The 25,534-nt window shown below is 42.5% G+C and overlaps 1 protein-coding gene across 1 annotated transcript in view; it reads right to left on the reverse strand.

Annotated features, from left to right (window-relative positions):
- Positions 1-3,459: 3,459 nt before the first annotated feature.
- DNER (delta/notch like EGF repeat containing) overlaps positions 3,460-25,534 on the reverse strand; it is a 315,218-nt gene continuing 293,143 nt past the window's right edge. The window contains exons 11-13 of the mRNA XM_020288165.2: positions 17,818-17,949; positions 11,928-12,174; positions 3,460-4,496 (exon numbers count right to left, since the gene is read on the reverse strand). Coding sequence (XP_020143754.2) covers positions 4,385-4,496; positions 11,928-12,174; positions 17,818-17,949 — 491 coding nt within the window. The 3' untranslated portion in view covers positions 3,460-4,384. The remainder of the gene's footprint in view (positions 4,497-11,927; positions 12,175-17,817; positions 17,950-25,534) is intronic.

The following is a 25,534-nucleotide window of genomic DNA, read 5'->3' on the forward strand; positions in this document are numbered from 1 at the left end:
CTACAAAATATTTAGTCAGCCTCCTCGAAGTCGTCAAAAACAAGGAAAGTCAGAAATCATCGCAGCCAAGAGCTGCCTAAGGAGAGGTGACGACTAAATGCCATGTGGTCTCCTGAATGGAATCCCGGAACGAAAAAGGACATTAGGTTAAAAAATAAGGAAATACGAGTTGAGTATGGACTTTAGTTAATAAGGTACAATATTTTTTCATTAACTGTGACAAATGTGCTATACTAATGTAACAAGACATTAATAAGAAAAACTGGATGTGGGGTCTATATGGGAACTCTATAATCTTCAAAACTTTTCTATCAAAATATATTTTTCAATAAAAGCCTTATTAAAAATGAATGCACTTACAGCCCCAAGTAAAGCATTATAAAAACTATCCATGTAACAAGAACATTTGTAAGCCCCTTAATATTTTGAAACTAAAAAAAATAAAGAAGAAATTAAGGCGCATGTGCACACACAATCGCTCTTAGTTTAATGTTGTACAAAAACAAGCTTTGGGTCGTATCTTGGCCTATGGGCCATTGTTTACCAATCCCTCCTCTAAATTAGCTACTTTCATTCTCATTTTGTAGCTGAAAAAAAAAACTGAGGTCAAGGACTCATTCTAATCATAGCAGAGTTAATCAACCCTTGTTATAAATAATGCCACAGTCTACGTTCTTTCTGTGGTGGCGTAATAAAATTCTTCTTTCTCCTGCTCAGAAACATTTGATGATTCTCCACTGATATTTTTAGGAAGTCCCAGTGGATTTCCTCAAAGGTCCACTGACCAAGACTGATCCACAGTCTCACCCCTAAAAGCAACGCAGGCTGGGAAAGGTGACAGCTACATTTTCAGCTGCATTTTCAGGTCTATGGTGCATGAGAAGAAGGGTCGAGAAGCGCTTGTGGTGGAGACACCCATTGGTGTCTGCCAGGCTTGCAGTGAGTGGTTTCCTAAAACTCGATAGTTATTAAATGTGTATCTTTCTGTCCTAAGGTTTTTTTTTATGTCTGCCCCTATAAGTAAACTAAAAAAACACTTTAACAGTAAAAATTGTGACTTAAACTTATTTATATCTGAAAAGTTTTGTTATTTTTTTTTTTAACTTGACCTACAACATTGTTTGGGGAGAGATCAGATCAGACTCCCAGATGCCTCTCAGTTCTCAGGAAAATCACAGCCAAGCTAAATTGTTCAAAAAAAAAAGAAAGAAATTATAGCCCTGTGAAATGAAGCAGAAACCTACACTAGGGTGGAACCAGTAAGTGGTAGGGTCAGGGGTGGTGGTCCAAAGCCAGGGGTTCCAAGCCTCATTGTGCTACATGGAGACTTTGGTATGTATGTCAAAGAAACCAATTCCCAACTGTCAAAACTACTTGGCAATACCTTGTCTGTGTGTGCCATTTCCTTGCAAGGAAGAGCTCTGAAAAAAAAAAAAAAACTCCCGAATGAGCTGGAGGCAGGGCTGTACCATTTCTAGACTGGCAGGGATCCCTGCTATCTCATGCAGTTGCTTTTGTCTGGTAAAGAGCCACATATTAGAACAGGATGAATTCCAACTCTACTAAGTTATGAGACCACCATAGAGTCCATCAGTTCAAGAAGTCCTGCACGGCAGTTAATTCTTGCTTATCAAGCACTTTTGTCCCAGAGGGTGCAAAGTAACAGCCTAAACAAGGTGCAGAGTATTTGACACTCAGAGGACGTGCTCCAAGCTCTGGGAGACTATTGGCACAGTCACAGTGTGCTAACTGCAGATCACTCACCAACCACCAAAGCGAGGGCACTGAACTACTTTGTGATAACGTCTGTATCTAAAACAAGGACAACAGCAACAATAGCTGACACATGCTGGACGCTTAACGAGTGCTGGCGACGGGGGCTGAGTGATTCGCACGCGTTCTGGTGTTCAGGCCTCACACACTGATCTTCCGAGGAAGGTGCTGTCATGATCCCTGTTTCCCAAATCTTGAAGCTTAGGCCTAGACAGTTACCTGCCCAAAGTTACTATCAAGTAAATGGTCAAAGCAAGATTTTAATCCACTCTGCTCCAAATGAGCTCCCCTGGAGTAGAGTGTACCTTCCCTTCTCTGCACTCCTTGAAGCCCAACTCTATACTTCTGTGTTTGGTAGATGAAGGTCTGGTTCAGCAGAAGCTACAAACCCAGGAGCCAGCATCCTTTGGTGGCTCTTGTTGCCCCATCTGCCCGACATGGACCAAGTGCTCAGTGAGACAGATCGTTATTAGTGCAGGTCCAAATGAACAAGCGAACGTGCTCGGTCGCCACTCTCGGACTGCCAGAAGGCTCTGCCCAAAATCTTCATTAGTAGGCTCCATTAATTTGCTTTAAAAAGACAACTTGTAACTCATAAAAGACTGTTTAGTTTTTCAAATGAATTTTTTAAGGGCCATCACCTATAATGAATTTAGGAATTTGGGAGGTTGAAAATGATTTCATAGGGTAATGATCAAAGTAGCTTCCAAATGAAGACCAACATGCATAAAAGACACAGCAGCACGGACACTGTCCTGGGGCACGTGAGGGAGTCAATGGACATACCGAGTTCAGCTCACACCAACCTTTGCAGCAGCCCTCCCTTGTCCCCGATCACGCTGTCTGTGCACCACACAACCAACACGGTCTTGTAGGGGAAGATGGGAGTAAACAAAGTCTGTTTAACTCTCTGCTATGTGTTCCCATGCATGCTTGCCCCAACCGAGTTAATATTTTGTTCTTACTTCACTTCCAAACACTTAAACTAAAAATATTAACATACTGCACTGTATCATTTAATAATCAGAGTGTGGGTGCACTGCCATGTCATTTGTAGAATTAGGAACAGATGTTTTGAGGGTAGAGAAGGAAAGAAAAGCATCTTAAATAATTCTTTTTCCTTAAAACCCTCCCTCACACCTGGTCTCGGGACTTCCTCTCGGCCTTACCAAATGTTCCCGTGCGAAGCAAATTATGCATTTTAAAAGATGACTCTGGGAATTCAGTGCAGCATTTGGACACAAAATGGAATTAAATACAGGCGTGGCTCTAAACTGCCTTCACGTTTCTAAGGCCCAAGCAGCTGTTTCCTAAGGCAATTTCATTCGATCTCTGTAGGATGGCAGCATGTCAGGTATTCCTTGAGGTGCCTGCGAGTACTGCCTACTAGAAGCATCTTCAGATTGCAACATGCTCCACACCTACACGTGCTACATTTCACTGGCAAATCCAGATGCAAAAGTTCAAATGAGAATTCTTGTTACTTGTTCCCCACGATTCACGTTGACAAGAGCTAGGGTGAGCTCGCTGGTGACCAGGAGCTCAGGAAGGCTCCCAGTGGCAAAGGGAACAGCTCTGGCAGCCACAGAGGTATTCTCCTCGGAATGTTTAAAACATCACAAACAGTAGGATTGCTTGTTTGCCAACCAATATCAAATTCAAAACTTTCTATATAATTTTAAAAGAATGACAGAGACGAGTGCATCCTTGACTTGATAACATTTATTCAATATTCTTTGAAATTAGCAAGAATCGGAAGAAGCACAGATCAATCAAATACAGCCACAAAAATGTCCTGGATATAAATAAAGATGCACTATGAGAAATACTCACTACTGAAGGAGCCGGTACTCTCTTACGTTTACTACCTCCTAGCAACAAACAACTCAAATGCAAATTTACTCACGATACAAAAACCTTGACTTCTTAAAGAAAAATACAGATTCAAATCGATCATATTTCACCCTCCCTAGGCCCTTTCTTGATGCATGTTTTCCAGGCCTAGTTCGACGACTGTTACAAAAATGACAAAAACAAAATCAAACGAGTGTGTCCGCAAAGTTCCACAGAACAATGCAGAAAGAAGTTACTTACCCATGCACAGAATAAGGCAAAGGCTAATTTCATTCGTGTTAGGAATAATAAATTTAACTAGTTTCTTTTTCACAAAACAAACATTTCAGACTTCTTTTTAAGTAACGGGTATACTGTATTATGCATCATACTCTACTTTACATGTTTTTCCTAACTCTACTCAGAAAGCCAGCACGTACATGTCAAATAGAAACTTCTCCTTGATTAGACTTATTCTGTAACAACCGCAGAAATGAATCTGGGTTTTGTGATAGTGTCTACCACGGAAAGAGCACACACTAGTGGAAGCATACAGTGTACGGAGCTGAAAGTACATTAAAACGGAGTCTATGGATTGCACAAATTCTGTGTTTAAAATATTTTTTCCAAACTAAAAGCTGCAGAAAATTAGTTCTTAAATAGTCTACCGAAAACTCTTGAGCAGCTAACATTTTAAATTTCTTAAGCTTTTTAATTTCTTAAAAATATTTCAACGAGTGTAGTACCTCATCTTTTTGAAAAATAACCCCAAAAAAGATTACAAATCTTTTGTTTTAATCAGCGTGACCAAGGGTTTGTCGTCAGGACTGTAGTCCTCATAGGCGATGGGGCTCACATCGTACATCGCGGGCCGGGATTTCTTTCCAAACCTGAAATCACAGACGGAGAGGACTTTGGTTAGATAAATATTGGATCTCAATCCTATAAAGGCGAGTGGCAATAATATTTTACATTCATGAATCAAATGGAGCTATACAAATGCTGTAAAAAGTATATTTTCTACCAAGTACAGAAATGTAAGACATCCTGATATTAACAGTTGAATGTGTATGAACATTATTAGTCTTCTGTGCAGGAGGCAAAAAAAAAAAAATGGATTTCGCAAAACGTAGAGCCCAAATTAATGTCAAAGCTTCTAGGTTAAATCCCGGCAAAGCAGTCAAGCATGACAGTTCTACAATAGGTTTTAAGAAAATGGGTATCGATTTGTCTTTTTCCTTCTGAGACCCATAAATATTTGAAGAGGCAAGTTTATTTTATATCTACCCTAGTGCGGTCTTCCCGGGCTCTCCTGTGGGATTTTCAGGGACAAGTGGTGAAGGCTCAGAGTTCACCTGAGATCCCAACACAAGAAGGGCAGAGGGAGGAAACAACTGCGGGTACAAAGGTATCGGTCCACAAACTATGGCCTCACCACCAAGGAACCCCACCCACTTATTACCTCCTAACCCCAGGCGCACACAAGCCAGCGTTTTTCCCCAAGCGCAAAGCCACGATCCCAACAGATTTGTGTATCTCAAAATTGCCTGGACAGCAGGACTGACTCCCAGAACCAGGGGAATCAAAATCCAATTTCAGGACTTCCTGCCAAACCAGTCTTAAGATGGCAATTATTAAAATAAAGCCAATTCAACTTCTGGGTGGTCTCTTCCCATTCATGACCTCACCTTCCCCAAAACCCCAGGAGTGCAACATGATTCAAACAAACTTCCACCCTCCCCACCATCCTCCTTTGCAGAGACAACATTTTTTAGCTGTTTCGAGTCCAATAGGGCTCTTTAAAAAGGCATATTTAAAAAACCCTAAATTTTAGAAGGGTTCCTAGGAGGGGGCCCCTCAGAATGAAAGGAGCTTATTTATTATGGTTCCTGTCCCATTTCTCCTCTTTTCCTATTTTTTTTTTCCTTTGATATCTTTTGAAAAGTCTGTCTGCTCATGTACAGAGATGGGAAGTAGAATTGAGTGGGAAATGAGAAAACAGTACACTCTTCATTCGATCTTTTATTTTTAAACAGCCATCCATCTTGTGTTCCTATTCACTCAAGTTTTGCTGGCTTTTGAGAGCACAAGGGCGAAAGCCATGCCAGACAGAATGCGGGATTAGAGTTAAAGTGTTCTGCCCCCAAGAAACCCATAGCCATCACTGCCATGACACCAAAGCCTTCAGTAAAAGGGTTTCTATCATGAGGCCTCACTAAAGGTCCAGCCTTGTGCTTGCACGGATGGGGGTCCCTCATCTGCAGGGCTCCCCCCTGCAGCAAACTGGTATTAACTGATCAACACCCAAGTGGACATATAGGAATAACATTTATCGGGTGTCGGACAGGTAGGAGCAGGGAGGAGGGGATAGGTATAAATATTATTTATATATATATATATATAATGAGTGCAAGGTGCACCATCTGGGGGATGGTCATGCTTAAAGCTCTGACTCGAGAAGGGGGGGCAAGGGCAATATATGTAACCTTAACATTTGTACCCCCATAATATGCTGAAATAAAAATAAATAAATAAATAGTCTGAGGCCTGCATAATCTGAGAACAGGGAAAGTGTCAACAGGATAATAGCCCATTGGGTCTTACACTTTCTCCCAAGTCCGAAAATTTCCAAGGCTACTTTCAGATGCAAATCCGTTGATAATTTATGTCTCATAAAATAGCTAGAGACATTGGTAATAACATATCGGTAATAATAATTTAACAAGAACTCCAGCAACCCAGTGGAAGCTCTCTCCATAGCCTCACACGGCAGGATAAGAAGGACGGTATCCTGTGGGAACTTGGACTTCAGGGCCAGTGAATACTAATTAATTGATTAAGTAATCAAGTGGTTGGCTGAGAGGAAAAGCCCAAACAACTTTATAGATTGAATGTATCTCTAAGATACTCGTGTTTAAGCACGATCTCATAGTTTGAAGAAGAATCTGCTCTCTTGAAATTTAGAAAGTCAAATGCCTTCATTTTATGCAATCCATCACCAAGCTGCAGTTCAAAGAGCGGTACACTTAAACGTGGCCTCGGAGCTCGTTTGAGGATGAGTGTGGCAGATCTGTGGGGCGTGACGAGGCCAGGGCCAACTCAAGAGCCACCCGTGTGTTCACCCGGGCCTGTTCAAAAGCAGCCCGAGGAACAGGGAGCGTCACTTTGGGCCCACACTGGTTAAGTCAGCTGTGTGGCCTGGTTCTCCCAGGATGAACTCCAAACCAGTCTGGGTCATGAAGTATAACGTTGGTTACAAAGGGAACCCGGTTAAGGTAACGTTAGCGCCCGGCTCTAGAAAAGGGAGCAGGCAAGCTTGGAGCTGGGATCCCTTCCCTTCGCCCCACTAGCTGCCAGGAACGTGGTCCAAATTCCTTAGGTGAATGGGTCTCCACCGGAAATCCAATGCCCACCACATGGAAGCTAAAACGGCTTGCTTTACAGAAACATCGTCATTTTTAAACACACAATAAAACAAAACAAGACTTTCTTGAACCTCCTACACCTCTCCCAGGGGCAGGTGCGCACTTGGGGATGAATGAATGTACATTCATACCTACGTTTAAAATACAGCAGCTTTTGATATCTCCTGTGTTTCTGAGAGTGGGGTGGATGTTATAACACACCAACAAGATAACGCCTGTAGAATTCCATTTGAAGCTCTCAGGCACTAAACCATAGGTACATTTTAATTGCAAAAAATAAAATCTAACTGGAAGCTAGAGAAAATGACAATGTGGACTAGGGGTTAGCAAACTATGGCCTGCAGGCCAGTCCCAGGCTGTTGCCTGTTTTTTGTTTTTTTTTTAAATAAAGTTTTGTAGGAACACAGTCAAGCCCACTAGCACTGTCTTTTGCCGATTTTGCACTAGGAAAGCCGAGCTGAGCAGTCACGACAGCAATTGTGTGGCCTGCAAAGTCTGAAGTATTTTGCAGACAGTAAGGATGCCTGAAGACTGTAAGGATCACCCTCGTCCCACTCTCCAAAGGAGCAGCTGTCCACGTCTGTGGGTGTTTCTGCAGGCTGCCCATCCCTCAGGCCCACGTCCCTTCAATTCCCTTTACCAACATGAATATGTATTGGGAGTCTCTGAAAGTGTCATATATAGAAATATTTATCACATATTTTAACAAAACTGAGACAATATTCCCCATACTGTTTTGTGACTGAATTTTTCGATCAGTATTCTGTGTGATGTTTTACTCAGACAGCATTCTTATCGAGTTAAAAAATAAAACATAGGAGCTTAAAAAAATTAATTTAAAAAAATGTCCTTCTGTGCCGGGTGGGGCGCTCAGTGGCTCTAGTTACACGTTCCCACCTGGGGCGGCTCACGTCCCGACATGAGCACAGACCACGACACTCAGGAAGTGTCCTCTGAGGATCGGGGAGGGAGCTAGATTTTTAAAAGGTGGGGAAGAGTGGACACTCACTCTCTCTTGCGAGAAAAGCAGCTCAAAAGCCCTGACTTGGCGGCTCCATCCCAGCACCCCTGCACCCCCAGCTGGGCGTCAGACACTGCTCTGAGGGGTCAGCCAGCACCTCATCCCGCCGTCTCATTTTCGTAGACTGATCATCTCATCTCACTGCTATAACGCCCTTGTGACGTGAGTACGTGTCATCTTCCCCATGTTACAGAGCAGGAAATGGAGGCTTAGGGGTCATTTTCCTAATTCCACACCCCTGGCGGGAGGTGGAGCTGTCTGGCTTCCAAGCCCGGGTTCTGAGCACACCCTCGCTTCCTTCCTGCACGCGAGGACCCTGTGAACTGCAGGGCTCGCTTCCCCTGTTCCTGGCGAGAGCCCGTGGACTGCAGCAGGTAACGGCATCACCTTCACATCAGCAAACCTGCTTTCTCGTCTGCAAACTCTGCCTTGCCAATCTCACGTATAAACCCTGGCTTTCTCACTTACAAACTCTGTGGCCCCTGTGTACATTGCATTATCTTGCTAAGCCCACATTCCTTTCACCTGTAATAGGGGACTAACGACACATGGGCCTTAGGATTCTTGTGAGATTCTTGCAAATGAATTATTTGTGAACCATTTAGCGCAATTTCTGGCCCAGGGGACGCTCCCAGTAAACGCTGGTTGTCATAGACGCTCTAACAGAAGTCGTAGCACCAGTAGTGTCAACAGCACTGACATCTCAAACATCATACTTGGTGACGTCTTGTGTGCCTGTTTTTCTAAAGAAACAAAAGATGCTGCAACCAGTTATAAGGCAGATAAAAGAGCGTATGTTCTAGTTCATAGCCCCGTGAAAGCCAATCGCTGAAACAACACCGCAGAGAATGTCAGATACTGAGAAAGGCCAAAAATTGTAAGGTTTTGAGCTATTTTGGAAGAAGTAAACATGTCTTTCCAGGGCTCTCCTTTTTCTGTTTCCTGTGATCAGGCACTTCCAGCTGGTAGGGCAGTGAGCGATCAGCACTGAGACGTGACCTCAGCGTGAGAACTTGGGGAGTGTGGCTTTGCTGCCCCGCCCCTGGGTCACACACTCTGTCCTGCCTGAGTAGAAGCAAAGCGAGCTGAGGAACAGGTGGCTCCTGGGAGGAGAAAGGGAGGAGGGCTCCTCTCACCCCGGCCCCAGCACCACCTGACTGCGGACAGCAGAATCACCAGACATTTCCTCAGTCTCGCTTGTGAATGTCACAGGTCACACACTCAGTTTGTGTCCTGAGTGGCCACTGGGCTGCACTCACTCTGATCCAATGTCACCTCCTGGCATGTGGCAGGGGGACAGCCCGTGAAATGGACATTAAAGCTACTGAGAGCCAGGGAGAGGATAAACATCCAAAGGCCTGAGACTTTGCAATACCTTCCTAGGGTTTCCAGCCAGAGCCAGCCCTGGCCTCCACGCAGCCACGCTGCAGAAACCACGGGCTGAATATGTGTTCAAAAGGAGAAGCTTTCCCGGATTCCAGATATTTGGGAAGATACTGTTTTAATCAATAGTTTTATCTGTCGTCACTGATGCGTGTAGGAACTTGTTAGAAATTCCACAGTAAATATTTTTGATAAAAATCAGCACCAAATAAGAACCAGGTTTGTAAATGCTTTCAAGTTTATTCTTTCCATCCAAGGGGATTGAGTTGAATATCTTCCCAGTGGGCTGAATGAGCAGAAGGCTCAGAGGAATCTATGCTAAACCATTCTGGGACTGAAATAAAATAAACCTCCTCTTGAGCCATGAAGGATCTTGGCCACGTGTGCCTATGGGCACAGGGGAATCTGATTTCTTGGACCCCCAAGTACATGAAAGTATAAGCCATGGCCCCTGCTCCCTCCTGGTGAACTAAGCCCCTCCAGGAACAAAGAAGAGAGAAGACTGCTAAGCACCAAAGCAGCTTTTCGATTCTCTGCTCCTTTTTACGCTCTCTCCTTCTGGTCCAGTAACTTCAGGATACTATGAATATTCCTGCAGTGTGGGGCACTTACTGAGCTGGTACCCTAGGATGGATCTACTGGTCAAGTAGGTCATGGCATCCTGTGCCAGCCCCTAACTGATATCACCCATTTATTTCAGACCTCAAATTTGAATGAGGTCTGCTATGTGCCAGGACCCACTGGAGACACAGCAATAAAAACCACTGCCCTTTATGTATGGGGCAGTAAAAAGACAAATAAATAGTTAAGGTGGGGCTTGCAGGGGCTGGTACTCAGGCTTCCTGGGTGCTGTGTTGCCTGAGTTACAAGGAAGGAGCCGGGTTGGGAGGGTTGAGCTCTCTGCTCCTTCCCAGTTGCCTAAGGAAGGCTGAGTGCAGCTCCCTCCTGGGCAGCTGCTCCAGGTCTCCCAAGTTCTCCCTCCCCTCAGCTCTCCCTCCTGGAGGCTGAGTTTTGGCTTCTGCTTCTACTGGAGTGGCAAGACCACTGTAAGATCTGAGACTTGGCTTTGGAGGCTTTCTTTGGAGAAAGCAAACTTTTTGAACCTCTTAGCTTCTCTGCCATTCAGATAAAATTTTAGTCTTCTCATGTGTTGACCAACAGTAACATCTGACATCTCAGCAAAGATCAGACAGAGAACAGTTGCCCGGGGCCCTGATCCTAAGACACCAAGCCCAGCCCACTTTCGACGACAGCACACTGACTCTCTGAATTGCGTGCTTTAGATTATTCTATCAATTAAAAGAAAAGATGACTTGCTTCAAAAAACGATATTGCTATTATTTTTGGATTAAATACTCTTTGCAAAAGTCAGTAAAAAGAATGTTATATTAGCTGATTTTTAGTGTTGTATATTAGATTTGGAGAAGTAAATACAGTGTTATCTGTTTACACACCCATTCATATTTGTAATTTAATATGACTGTCATAACTCTCTAAGGAGGTAGAGTTATCCCTTTTCACAGCTGAAGGAATTGTATTTATGGAAAGTTAAATGATCTGTCTAGACTATAGCGTCAGGCAATGGACTAGTTAAGGCTCAATGTTACATCTCAAGCACCAGAACTTGTGCTCTTTCTGTGTTTCCACACTAACCCCTTGTCCCTCTACGAGTCCTCCCTCCAGACAGGGACACTGCTTCATATAATACGAGCTCTAGAAGTGGAAAGATAGCCGTTTATCATTCCTTTAGTAAGCCCTTAAATTGTATTATTTGTATCCATGTTGACTATCTGAAGAGCAACACAGCAAAAGACAGTCTGAAAAGAAATCATCAAAAAGTGTTTCAATATCTAGTGATTAGGATATTTATAGTCACAGACCAACAAAAATTCAATGAATGGCTGTATTCAATGTAAACAAAACAAAACCAAACGCTTGCAGCAAATTAAGAGGGGTTTGATTATAAAGTGGCCGAATGATCTGCCCCCTGTACTTTGTTGCACCTATGTTTCCGTCTTTATTTATTTTTTTTTTTTTGAGACAGAGTCTCGCTTTGTTGCCCAGGCGAGAGTGAGTGCCGTGGCATCAGCCTCGCTCACAGCAACCTCAACTCCTGGGCTCAAGCGATCCTGCTGCCTCAGCCTCCCGAGTAGCTGGGACTACAGGCATGCGCCACCGTGCCTGGCTAATTTTTTTTTTCTATATATATGTTAGTTGGCCAATTAATTTCTTTCTATTTATAGTAGAGACAGGGTCTCACTCTTGCTGAGGCTGGTCTCGAACTCCTGACCTCGAGCGATCCGCCCACCTTGGCCTCCCAGAGTGCTAGGATTACAGGCGTGAGCCACCACGCCCGGCCTTATGTTTTCATCTTTAAAATCCTCCCTAGGCAGATGAAAAGTCCTGTTCATCACACGACCGCGGCTCCAAGAACGTACATGTGAAAGCATGCACGTTCCCCCTCCCCCACGGCCACCCCCAGCAGCACGCACCTGGCGTGCCGGATGGACGCGATGGCATTGCTGAACTCGCTGTCGATGCTGCGGCAGTTGTAGAATTCCTCGTAGGCCGGCCTGGCGGAGCCCTGGTACTCGATGCGGCTGATGCGGCAGATCCCCACGATCAGGATGATGAGCATGAGGATGAAGGCCACGCAGAGGGCCCCGATGATGACGTAGAGGGAGTGCCGCGGCATGTTGGTGAGGCTCTCGGCCATGTGCCCGGACTTCCACTGCAGGTCTGAGGGCGAAAACAAGCACATGCCTGGGTGTGAGCCGCGCCCTTCAGAATGTGAAGGCCTTTTCTTCCTTACACCAGTAACTTAGAACTTATACCATCCAAACCGGGAAGAAGGATTATCTGCAGATAATCCAGACCTAGGGTTAGTGTCCTTAGCACATGAGCCACTCTTACAGACCGTTGAGAAAAACCAGGAGCACACCACAGAAGAAAATGGGCAAAGGGTGTAAAAGAGGAACTCATCAAGGAACACAAATAGAAAACGGTTTCGCTGCATAATTATTCAAAAAATGCAATTCCTTTACCAGCTCCCAAATCATATTTTAAAATTATGACTCTGAGAATCAGGATCGGCTATTGTTTGCCTTGAAAAGTTGCACTTGGAAGAAGAGCGCAGGTAGATGCCCCAACAAGGGGCCAGGCCTGCAGACCGGTCTCCTAGAAGCCTACCAGAATGACGCCCCATGAGCCCACCCTGAGAATTTGAGAAGAATGCGTGAATGAAGTGACTTCTAAGTTTGTGTCCAGCCCTCCTGGGTGTTTTACCGAGGCCTCTGAAGCCTGTTGTCACTCAAGTCTTCCTGCCTGAGCTCATGGAGCTTCGTAAGACTAACCGATCATCAGTGCATTCGCTGCTCCGTCTGCGCCAAGACCCACACGGAGGCAGACGTTGCACCGTAAATCGTCGCAGATAAACGGTTGCGATGGGAGGGAGAAGGAGCTTTGTGAAACCAGAGCCCGGGCCCAATCCCCAAACCCGCAGCCATTTCACTTGGCAATACCTGGTGCACACTGAGAGAGACGATTCATTTTTTTCTGGCTGAAAAAGCAAGCGTGATTTACTTGACTTCCAAGTATGATAACATTCTCTAAAAAATTCAGTTGCAGGCTGGAGTCCAACGCTCAGCAGAGGATGTTGTAACACCCCGTTAGCATCAACTCAGGGCAGCCAGTGCTGTGTTTCTGCTCCAGCTCGGTAGAGTGCTCAGATCTGATCACGACGGAGGGTCGCGTGAGTTCTCGCTGAGTTCTTGAGGCTGTGCATAAACTCCGCAGAAATAACCTACACGTCATAGCGACCGCGTGTGTGCAGTGAGTGAGTGCACTGCCACCTGGCCACCGCGGTGAAAAACAACCGCACCGGGTTATGCGTTCAGCACCACGTCCCAGGCCGGACTGCTTGAATTTCTGACCATCTGCTCCATTTCCCAAAACTCTGTGTTCCAAGCTATTTGGACTGGGGGAAACCTTTCTCAAAATTTCTCCTAAAACCTCCTCCTTCCTCCCCCTGCCCCTTTCTTTGAAGCTAGAGTCCACCTACTGTCACCTAGAACTTTTCTGCTAGAAGGGACGGTGGCTGCTTTACAGGCTAATTGGCTTGGTAGCCGGGATGGATCTGAATAAACCCAACACTAGGTCTGAGAGGCGGCAAATTTATCTGCACCAGGTGGTTGCGACTGCCGTCTCCCAGGCCAGGCGCTATCCTCATAAGTCATCGATTTGCTGCGTCCCGGGAGTCCCCTCGCGAGAATCATTTGCTGCATTGGCTACAGCATGGCCTGCGGGAGAATCATGAACCAGAAAGTGCCAGATGGGTTGATCTCATCAGCCTCAGCAGGTGCATGACCAGGAACGCGTGCACTCCAGCTGTTCGAGAAAAATGTCACATTGGTGGGTCTGGGGGATCGTTTGCATTTTTATTTCAGCTAAATTTGTTTTGAGGTTTTGTATTTTCCAAAGTGCCTTTGCATTTAACATTTCAGTTGGCCCTAAACAATCGCCTTGAGCTAGGTAGAGGTGCGAGACTTGGAGCGGCTGCTCCAGGTGGAGCAGGCAGTCAGGGGCCAAGCTGAGAATAAAACCAGATCCACCAATGACTTCCACTATGCCAAAAATAGACTCCAGTTATTTACATATTTATTCTAAAAGACATTGCTCATATCTAGTTTTTAATTCACCTAGGTGAACACAGCTAGACTAGTTAAGTTGTCCACTTGTGTTATTTAAAAAGAGAGTGAAAGTGAGGGTGAGGCAGTCTTGTGAAGGCGTCACCTAGACAGCTCAGTAAGTTTCGAGACCACCTGCCACCTGGGGCAAGGAAGGAGGAGGGATTTCAAATGACTTTGTGTTTCTATAGCTCAGGTGAGCAGGACAATCCAAGCAGTCCATGAGATTGAAACAAATCTGACAACCCTTGTCAATCTTCAGAAGAGGAATGAATGGGAAAAGGGAATGAAAGGAAGAGATCATCTCCTTCATAAGGATGCGTTCACTGAGCACATGCATTGAGCACCTACTGTTTAACACCACCAGGCACGGTGCCTAGTGCCAGGGAAACAAAGTGAGGGAAATGGAGAGAAAAGTGGGCTCAGGGCAGCCTAGGTCTTTTGAGGGATACAGGGATCAAACAAATGACCACAAAATAAATGTACAGGTATAATGGTTGACAAGCTCTGCAGTGCAGCCAGAAAGGATGGGGATGTCCCATCTAAAGGAGGGGCGTGGTGACTCACGCCTGTAATCCTAGCACTCTGGGAGGCCAAGGCAGGAGGATCGCTCAAGGTCAGGAGTTTGAAACCAGCCTGAGCAAAAGCGAGACGCCGTCTCTATTAAAAATAGAAAGAAATTAGTTGGCCAACTAAAAACATATAGAAAAAATTAGCCGGGCATGGTGGCGCATGCCTGTAGTTCCAGCTACTCAGGAGGCTGAGGCAGGAGGATCGCCTGAACTCAGGCGTTGGAGGTTGCTGTGAGCTAGGCTGACGCCAGGGCACTCTAGCCCGGGCCACAGAGTGAGACTCTGTCTCAAATAAATAAATAAAAGGGCACTAAGGGAGATTTCACAACAGGAGTCCCAGGGAGCTGGGCTCTAGGAGTGAGTGGGCACCAACCAGGGACCAAGAAGAGCAGAGGGAAGACTGTTCCAGGCACAGGACCAGAATAAGCACAGGCCTGGCGGAGGGCGGGGAGAGCAGCAGGAGGGCTGGGAGGAGGACAGAGAGCGGCAGAGAGGGGCCCCGGCAGGGAGGACGTGCCGCCCTGCAGGATAGGGTGGCCACACAGGCCGAGGAGACAACAGTGTGGCCTGGGGTCCTCAGTCATTTGGGCTTTAATAGGAGCTTGGCGCAGTAGGGATGGAAACAGTCGGGAGTCCAGGTGTTCCACTGACACTTTGAAAAGATCCTCTTGGCTGCGTGTGAAGAAAGAATTTGAGGAGTAAGGAAAGAAGCCAGTTCAGAGGCCACTGCAGGACGGGGCAGAGTTGGTGGTGGCTTGGCCTGGGGTGGTGGGGGGGACAGGAAGGGGGATGGATGTGAGTGCTGTGTTAGAAGTGGGAGTCAATGGGACTAAACGCAGCAATGAGGGGAGAGAAAGGGGGCCCCTGACTCTCAATTTCCTGGCTTGTGTCGCTGGATGGATGAGGTGTGGTGCCATTGCTGAGCCACACACCCAGGTTGGAGTGGAAGATCCTGCGGTTTGGTTTTATACACCTTAAATTGGAGGCTCCTTTAAGACGCCCAAGTGGTGATGTCACATAGTTGTATTTGGACGTCCGGCTCATTATTTTGGTTAATAAGAGCTGACTCGTATTGAGAGCTCAGTATGTGCTCGATTTGAATTGTTTTAGGTGTTAACTCACTTATTCCTCCTATAATGCAATGAGGTAGAAACTGTTATCTTCTCCATTATATTAATATATAGGAATCAACCGAGACTCTGAGAGGGCAGTTCCTTGCCCAGGGTGACGCACATAATGAGTGGTGGCACCTCTGGTGCTAAAGCCACGTACTTCAATTAGTAAGCAATGTTTATCAAATTCAGATTGTAGAAATCAATGCAGTGGGGCCAGCCTCCCATTAAAAAGCAATTAAAAAAACTGTATCAGAGTGTCTCACATTTGTAAACGTGTTACTTTATGTTGTGTGTGTGTGTGTGTGTGTGCATGTTAGTCTGTGTTATGTGCAGCATCAAGATGTAAAACATGTTTCTTAATGTGGGACGCAGTCAGTCACAGGCCTGAAAACCATTTCCCTGTGCTATGCAGCCCGTAGTACTCTTCGGGCAGGGAAGGTGGAAAGATTCTCCTCACAGGATATCTTCATCCACTTGAGAATGAAATGTCCAGGTCTAATTATATCAATAAAAACTACCTAATTATATAATGCCTGTTACCCCAAAATATTCTGTTTTTATAAAAAAATTAACTCAAAAGCATCTCATTTATCACTATTCCATCAGGTACAGAGAAATGACATTTTGAGCTGGCACCCACAGTCTTCTAGTTGTTCAAAGCGGATGACAGCTAAGAATGAGGCAACCATTGCTCAGCACCTACTGTTTACCAAGTGCAGGAATGTACCCGCAGGCAGACAGAGAGTATTGCTCACCCATCTTCAGCAAGGAAAGTTGGTTCTAAGGCCACTCTGCACGAGAGCATTTGGGAAGGTTGAAGGGGAGGCCTAGCAGTGATCACCCTCTTCCTTCTCAGGTTATGAGCCAACAGGAAAGACGAAGAGTGAGTAGATAAGAGGCCAAATAGAATCTTCATTGTTGGTCAAGTTGATGTTGGAGAATATTGGTCCACACTTGGAAAAGAGAGGTTGCCAATACTGGCCGTCCTCCACCTGAGACAGGCACTGAGAATTAGACCACCCTGTCCGGCCACAGGCAGCGCTGGGCCCCTTCCCAGGGCCTGATCTTGTAACACTGCATGGACAAGCAGAGACAGCAACAGGTCAGCCCAAGAAGGAGACAGACAGACAGACAGACAGGCAGGCAGGCAGGCAGGCAGACAAGTAGGCAGGGTTGTATATACTGATTTGCTTCCTTCCAAGCTCCCAGCAGATAACTCATCCTTATCGGTCAAGGGGCAAAGGAGCGGGTAAGAGGGCACAAGAGGAACCTCTTACGAAAGCTTCCCACGAAAAGCAGCAGTCTGGGGTGGGGAAGAAGCATTGGATTTCCTCTGCTGTGAAAAATCAAACTGCCCTGCCTAATTTAAATAAGAAAAAAAAAAAAAAAAAAAAAAACACCTTTCACAATTGAATCTTAAACAGTTTCCAAAACATCTGAAAACCCAATTCCACATCAGTTCTCGTTTTCACTTCAATCCTAGTAGATCCACTGTTTTAATAATATAAAATCTTGATTATGACATTTTCAAACCTCTGTTAGTTCACCATAGGAGAACGCTTAGCTTTAAGCAGCCCAAAATGTTTTTCAGCTTTTCTTTTAAGCTTGTCCTCGCTGGACTTTTCTCCAGGCAATCGATGGAACCTGATACATTTGAAGGGACTCAAAGACATACGTGAAAAGTGAATTTACATTCTCTGTGTTTTTTTCTTTTTTGATATGATTCTAATGCTTCTCTGTTAAGCACATTTTTGGCTGCACGGGTAGCAGTGAACTCTGGATGACATCTGAAAATCCTCATCCTGGTGGACAGGCCGACTCAGACTCAGGCAAGCACACTAAACTGGGTAGGAAGTAAACTGAGGCATGGGTAGCCCCGGGTGTCCCTCTTGGGCCTCCCTGCCTCATCTGCCAGTGCCCAGGGGGCTTTGTGGTCACAGTCGACGTCCTCTTCTTGCTGGAGGAAAATGCGACGTTAAACACTGCCGGCTGAGCTGCGGAAATACTTACGGATCTCACAGTTTGCTCCCACCCAGCCGTGCGGGCAGTGGCAAGTGTAACCGTTGGGCTGGTCCAGGCAGGTCCCGGCGTGATGGCAGGGGTTGCTGTCACATTCATTTATGTCGACGTCACACTCTTCGCCTAGTGAGACAAGGAAAAGCCTCGGTGAAGCCGCCGCGCCCAAGGTTCCCATCATTTCTCTGGCAAAACAAAGATCTGAGGCTGGGGTTCGTGACCTCCAGCGATGCAGCCCAAACTGCTGTTTGTACAAAGTGCAGAACTCTCAGAAAATTCAAGACAGGGGATTATTTTACTTTAGTGCAACTAAAAAAGAAAAAAAAATAGCAGTGGCGAAAAGAATCCCACTTTTAGTCTATTTAACTAGTTGTCCGAAGCTACTTATCATGTCAGAACAAACCTTTCCAGGTTGATCAGAAGAGAGAACTTGGGTTTCTGATTTTATTAAAGAAATCTATTCTATCTTGCATTTCATCAGCTGACTCTTGTTATTTATTTTTCTGAAACTGCAGAAAGCTGAAAAGTCATAGCTTATGATTATTCTGTAGCCAAGTGTTTGAGACTAGACATTTGACTCTTTTCTGGATAGTTCTAGGACATAGCCGTGTGCCTAGACTGAGTCAATCGTGAAAATTGACTCCACTTTCCAAATGCTTGGGTATGCTTCTGGCTGGGCGGGGAGTGGACCTGAAACGCTCAGAAAGTGCATCAGTTCCGCCTATGGGGAGAAGTCGTGAGTCCTGGAGTTAGCCTAGATCATCTGACCACCCCTTCCCTGGGGAACCCGAAGGAAGCTCACATTGCTCAGTCCGTCCTTTCATAAGGAAGAATGTGACCTTGACCTATTTTCCCTGCCTAGACCCGACTTTTCAGGACATCTTTGCCTGCCTCAGAGGAACCTGGTATAAAGTTACAAACCAGACCCATGTCACTGTGATCCAAACACCAACTTACAGGAAAAAGGCTGTTATCAAAAGTTACATGAACAAAGCCATCTTCTTATGAGTTAGTACAAAATGAGTGTGCTTCTTAATTTCATAGGAATCTCATCAAAGCTGAAGAGAAAAGGGTATTTCAAACTCAAGCATTCTTGCCCCAAAATTTGAAAATGAGAAAAAGACATTTTCAAAATTAGCCCCCTTTTGCTTAAATGCAGAAAGTGATGAAAAAATAAAAATCATTGCTGTTAGTCACAGACTAAAGCAAAGGAGCAAAATCAAATATTTTGTCCATTTTTAAAAGGCAATATTTCATTGTACATTCAGGTAATTACTTCCAGGCTTACATAATTAGCATTAAATTGCTTTTCTAACTGCTATTGGTTTACTACATGTTTACAAAACTACCATTTGTCTCTCACAAACCATTTTAGAGGAGGAATCTCACACTAAACTATTTCGTGTCTGTTTCATTTCACACTCTTTATGTACCTGGCATCTGACTATTTTATTTGTAAAGTAAAATTGGTAGAACAAAACATTTACTAGTTCTAGGTCCTACTAGGTTGATTGTAATTCAGGAGTGTCTAAGTGAGTTTGTTTCCTGCAATAAATACAGTCATTTACATCAATAGAAAAGGCATGATATTGATTGCCTCTTACATAATGTATTTCAAAGATTGTCTTTCTATTAATGGGGCAATCACTCTGAGTGGAAAAGGGCACCGACTGAACTATTACAAATGGCATTACATGGCAGACTAGTTGAAGAGACATACAAACAAAAACGTGCTAAGAAACATTGAAAGGATGAAATCGAAGACCTTGACAAATACATACATCAGTACTACTTTCCAACCATTTAGGAAGACAAGCTTAATTGAAGTATTTACTAAACAATACCTGTCTTTAGCTGGCAATCTGAACGCTGCAAATTCTGAAATGAGATGCCCTGTTACCTCTACAGTGATAGCTATAGAAATGGGCTGACTTTTCCCTACTTCTACAATCTGGCAAAACTCAAATGCCCCCACTCTGCTCCGTGAAGTCCAATGTCAATGTCATGCCCACCTAAGTCTCTAAACTCTGTGCAGTCCCAGAGCTGTCAGTCCGGTCCATTCTGTTCTGCTAGGGCCCAGAGCTTCTCCAGGGAGGTGAATGCCAAATTCAGAGTCCAGAGCAGCCCTAGTACATGTATTGTATCCTGGATCACTAAAGGGCTCTAGTATACACTCAGGATAAGTCTACAATCCCCAGAATTGTCTGTTCTTAGGACCCACTGGATTGAAACGGTTTGGTAAAAATGGAGATGGCAGGGGAAAAAAACGGGATGAATTCTTACTATAGACATTTATCAAATATAGTATCTAAGATTCACATCCTAAGAACTGAGGTCCAGAGAGAGTGCCAAACCTATCCCATTCTGAATTTCATAACCATAGATGTTCTTAGAGCTGCACTGGGAATTAACTGGAATAAATTAATGATACAATGCTGGTCAGGGACCCAATTAGCTATTTCTATAGCATACATGCTCCAGCAGAACCCTGGAGTACTGCACAGTTCTCAGATACTTTAGCTTTACTCTAATGGCCTATTTTATAGACCATCACTCCTATGCATCTAGTTGAATCAGTTATTCCTCATCTGGCTGTCGGTTTGAGGCCTTGACTGTGTCCTGTGCTGGCTGAAAGCTGGAATATGGGGTGACTCTAATGAGGGAGCCATTCAAGGGAATTTTCAACCAGAAGATTCCCAAGGATAACTGCTATTCCCTGCTGTACAGTGACCATTTTTTGTACAGTACATTTTGCCATCAGTCTTATGCAAAGTATTTGAAGATTTATTGATTTATTATGAATTATGGAAACAAGTCTGGTTTCATTTATGTTTCCCCATATTAAGAGCATTGTGTTTTTATTTGCACTTCAGTATGCCAACATTCCATCTCTAATCAACGTGCATTTTAACTTATTTTATTAGGAGAGTTTTTAGTATAATCTTTCTCTACTAATAGTTAATAAATATTTAAGCTTTTGCTGGCCTGAGCCAGTTGACTTTTTAGTTGACTTGCTTACTCCTTTTTAATTTGAGTTAGAAAAAAACAAATCAATTATTCTGAAATCACTGTGGCTCTTGAATCACATTTGTGAAGAGAATATAAAATGAAATTTCTACTTCACTGGGGTTTGCAATCACTAGGGTCTTAATTTTAAATATTTTATAATTTTTTTAATACACTACTTTCTAGGAGGCAATATGTATAGTAGATATCACATTTGGTAGTACTTACACAAATTTACAAGTACACTGATGAATTCTATATGCATTCCTCAGATAACTTAGGACATGCAAAAAGGCAAACAAACAAACAAAAAATCCAAAGTCACTGCCATTAGTAAATCCTTGGGTTAATAGAGTCCACACTAAAAGATATTGATGACAATCACCATACTAGAATATCTAGTATTACATATATGGCTCCTATGCGCCAGGCATTGATTGGGTGCTTTAACTATAACTCCTTCATACTTAACAAGGATTTTATTCCAGATGAAGTGAATCTAAAAAAAGTATTTGGAACTTTTTCTATCATAATGGAACAATTGGAACCTGCCTTGCCCTACCACTGTAAACAACTAGACAACTGGATGAAACATATGGGGTGGGGGGAACCACTTTTAAGACCTTAGACAACATGCAGTTCATGACTGTGATTGCTTTAAGAAGGGAAGTAAAACAGCTGAGCATGACAATCACCCTGGCTTTCTTCCTGGAGCTACTTTGGAACATGATGATTCCACTGAATTGAGGGGACAAAGACTAGAGTTTGTGGAGGCCAAGGTAGCTGTAGTTTGTAGGGAAGACTACAACACAAGATCGAGCTACTTAGAAAATGAGCACCAGAAATGTGCTGTATCCCTTGAGTTTATTGTTTAATGCTGAACGTGAAGAATTTGAAACTCCAAGAGCTTGGCCAACAAAATAATAGATAGTTCCTAAACTTACAGAGGACTGAGAAGTATTCAAAATTCTCACAAGCCAGAGTGGAGCAATTTCACTGATCACCCAGTAGATTCAGTAAAGCCACAGAAGGTCACATCTTAGTAATAGGGCATGACTATCCCTAGAGTAAAGGTTAGTCTAGACTCACCTTCCCCAAAATATAGAAGGAAACCTTAAAAACATCAATCAGGTCAACAAGTTACTTACAATCCACAAAAACATCATTCATTTTTTTTAAAAAGACAATAAAATCCAATCACCCAACAACTTAACCCACAATGATCATCATCTAAACAAAAATTATTAGACATGCAACAAAGCAGGAACATGTGACTCATAACTACAAAAAAAATCAGTCAAAGGACACCAATCCAGAAATACCAGACAAAAGTTAATAGAGAAGAAATTTGTTCAAAATGTGAAATAAAACATAAAAACAATAAGAAAAAATGGAGGACATAAAAAAGAGTCAAATGAAACTTTCATATCTAATGAAAATATAATATCTGAAATTTTTAAAACACTCAATGATCCTAAAAGTAGATTAGACACTGCAAAAGAAAATATTAGTAAAAGTAAAAACAGAACAATAGAAGCTACACAAACTGAAATTCAGAAAGAAAAATTTTTTAAAAAACTGAACAGTGCCTTCAAGACCTGCTGGATGATTTTGAGTGGTCTAACATAGATGTAATTAGAATCCTAGGGCAAGGTGAGGCAGAAAATAATATTTGATAAAATAAGGGCTAAATTTTCCAAGTTTGATGAAAACTATAACCACAGGTCCAAGAAGTGCAACAAACTTCAGGCATAATAAATATCAACAAAACCATACATACATCACAGGCACATTGCAAACAATTTGCTAAAAACCAATCATTTATTAATTCTAAAAACAGCCAGAGTGCAACTTGCACTTCTGGAAAAATAGAGCAGATATACAAGGGCTGTCCAGAAAGTATCGAGTAATTGTTAATATGATGAGAATGGTTACATGGCTGGATACTTTCTGGACAGCCCTCATATTTCTCTATTCCTCCCACTAAGGCCAAGTAAAAACCCTAGACATTATATATAAAACAAACATAAGAAGATTCTAAGAATTTGAGAGAAAGAGACAGACTGGCTCAGAATCCAGGGAACAACACAATGCTGAGTGTGTTGAGTTTTTCTTTGGCCTTGTATATTCCAGATTAGGTGTTGGAGAAGGCAGTAACCAAGAAGTGTCAAAAGAAGCAGGAAAAAATCCCCAACAAAAGCCTGCTCTCAAAGAACCAGGGTATAGGTAGCCTAGCAAGACAAAACAATTTATGAACAATAGTAACTGCTCCACTGCAGCCAAACACTACCAAAAAAACACATGTTCCCTCACGTAAAGGCTGAATGGAGAGCACAGACTTCCACCCGCTAAAACATCCCAACCACCCAACCATGACAGAACACACATTCTTTTCAAGTATGCACAAAACATGCCAATAGAGATCATATTATGGACCATAAAGCGAGCTCCACAGGGTTTAGAAGAATTGAGACCATACATAGAGTGTTCTCTGTAATGAATTATACTAGAAATCTATAACAAAAAGACAACAAGAAAACCTCAAAACACTTGAAAACTAAAACTAAGCAATAGGCTTATAAATAATCCATGGATCAAAGAGGAAATCTAAAAGTACATTAAAAATAAACATTAAATTGACTGAAAATGAAAACACAATATGAAATTTGTGGGATATAGTCAAAGCAGTGGGGTAATTTATAGCCTAAATGTACACATTAGAAATGGAAAATTCTCAAGTCAATAATCTAACGTCTTACTCAAAGAACCTAGAAAAAGAAGAACAAAATAAGCTCAAAACAAAGAGAAGGAAGAAAATAATAGAGATAAAGGAAGAAACTGATGAAATAAAAAAATAGAGAAAAGTGAATGCAACAAAAAGCTGTTTTTTGAAAAGATTAATAAAATTGGCAAGACTCACAAAGAAAAAAGAAAAAACACACATTACCAATAGCATGAATGAAGCAGGGGATATCACGACAGACCCTACAGGTGTCAACAGGATAATACAGGAATACTGTGAACATAGAAACAACTCAACACATAAATTTGACAACTTAGAAAAAATAGAGCACTTCCTCAAAAAACACAAACTATCACAACTCATCCAATATAAAATAGATAATTTGAATAGCTTTGTAACTATTTAAGAAAATTGAATATATAACTTAAAAACTCCAAAAAAAGAAATCTCCAGGTCCAGATGCTTTCCCTGGTAAACTCTATCAAATATTTAAAGAGGAATTAGTGGAATTCTAACACAATTTCATATATTAAAAAAAATAAAAGACCAAAGAACACTATCCAACTCATTTCCTGAAGCTAGTTTTACTCCAATGCTAAAACTAGGTAATGAAAGAAAGAAAACTATAGACAAATATTCCTCATGAATATAGAAAACAAAATTCCTGAAAATATTAGTAGATAGGATTTAGAAATATATAAAAAGAATTACACACCATGACCAAATGGTGTGTATTCCAAGGATGCAAGACTGATTCAATATTTAAAAATTAATCAATATAAGCCAACATATTAATTGGCTAAAGAAGAAAAATCACATGATCATATCAATCAATAGAGAAAAAGCATCTGACAAAATTTAATGCCCATTTATGATTAAAGCTATCAGCAAACTAGGAATAGGGAGGAACTTTCTCAACTTGGTAAAGAACATCTAAAAAACCTTACAGCTGACATTATATTCATAGTTAATGGTGAAAGACTGAATGCTTTTCTCCAAAGACTGAGAACAAAGCAAAGATGCCTGCTCTTATTCAATCTCATGCTAGAGGTTCTAGCTAGTGCAATAAGACAAAAAATAAGATTTATACATATCAGAAAAGAAAAAATAAAACTGTCCATATTTAGATATTACATAATTATCTATGTAGAAAATCCCAAGAAATTCATTTTTTAAAAACCCTCCTAAAACAAATAAGTTCAGCAAAGTCACAGGATAAAAGATAAACATGCAAAAATCAATTGTATACCTACATACTAACAATGAACACAGAGGTACCAAACTATAGCTCTCTTTATTATATAATCACTAAAAATACACACACATACATACATTCATACTACATATATATGTATGGGAAAAAATATTGATGAAAGAAATAAAAGTAGATCTAAATAAACAGAAAGAGTCCTACTATGTTCATGAATTGGAATACTCTGCATAGGAAAGATATTCATTCTTCCCAAATCGATATGCAGGTGTAATACAATTCCTATCAATACCTTAGTAAAATCCTTTGTAGGTATAGACAAGATTAAGGAACTAGAGTAGTTATAACAATTTTGAAAAGAAAAAGAAAAAGTGGTAAGATCACTCTACACAATTTCAGTAGTTATTAGGCAACTACAACAGTTAATATGTAATCAAGGCTGAGTTGATTACATAATATTGACAGAGGAATAGACACATAAATCAAGGAAAAATAATGGAGAACCCAAAAACGACCCACACAAATATTGCCAACTGACTTTTGACAGAGGTTCAAAAAATTTGAAAAAATTGTACTTCCATAGGCAAAAACAAATAAATAAATCTCGTCTAGGTGGAAGATCTTAGGAAAGAATGCAGACCTAAGTAACTTTGGAAATGAGTAGCACTGATAAAACTAAATGCAAAAGAAGCAGTATGTAAGCACTATACTCTAGTTGATAAAGTTGTTTCCCACAAGGATACAAGCTAATA

This window comes from Microcebus murinus, chromosome 8, assembly GCF_040939455.1.
Source record: "Microcebus murinus isolate Inina chromosome 8, M.murinus_Inina_mat1.0, whole genome shotgun sequence".
Lineage (NCBI taxonomy): Eukaryota > Metazoa > Chordata > Mammalia > Primates > Cheirogaleidae > Microcebus > Microcebus murinus.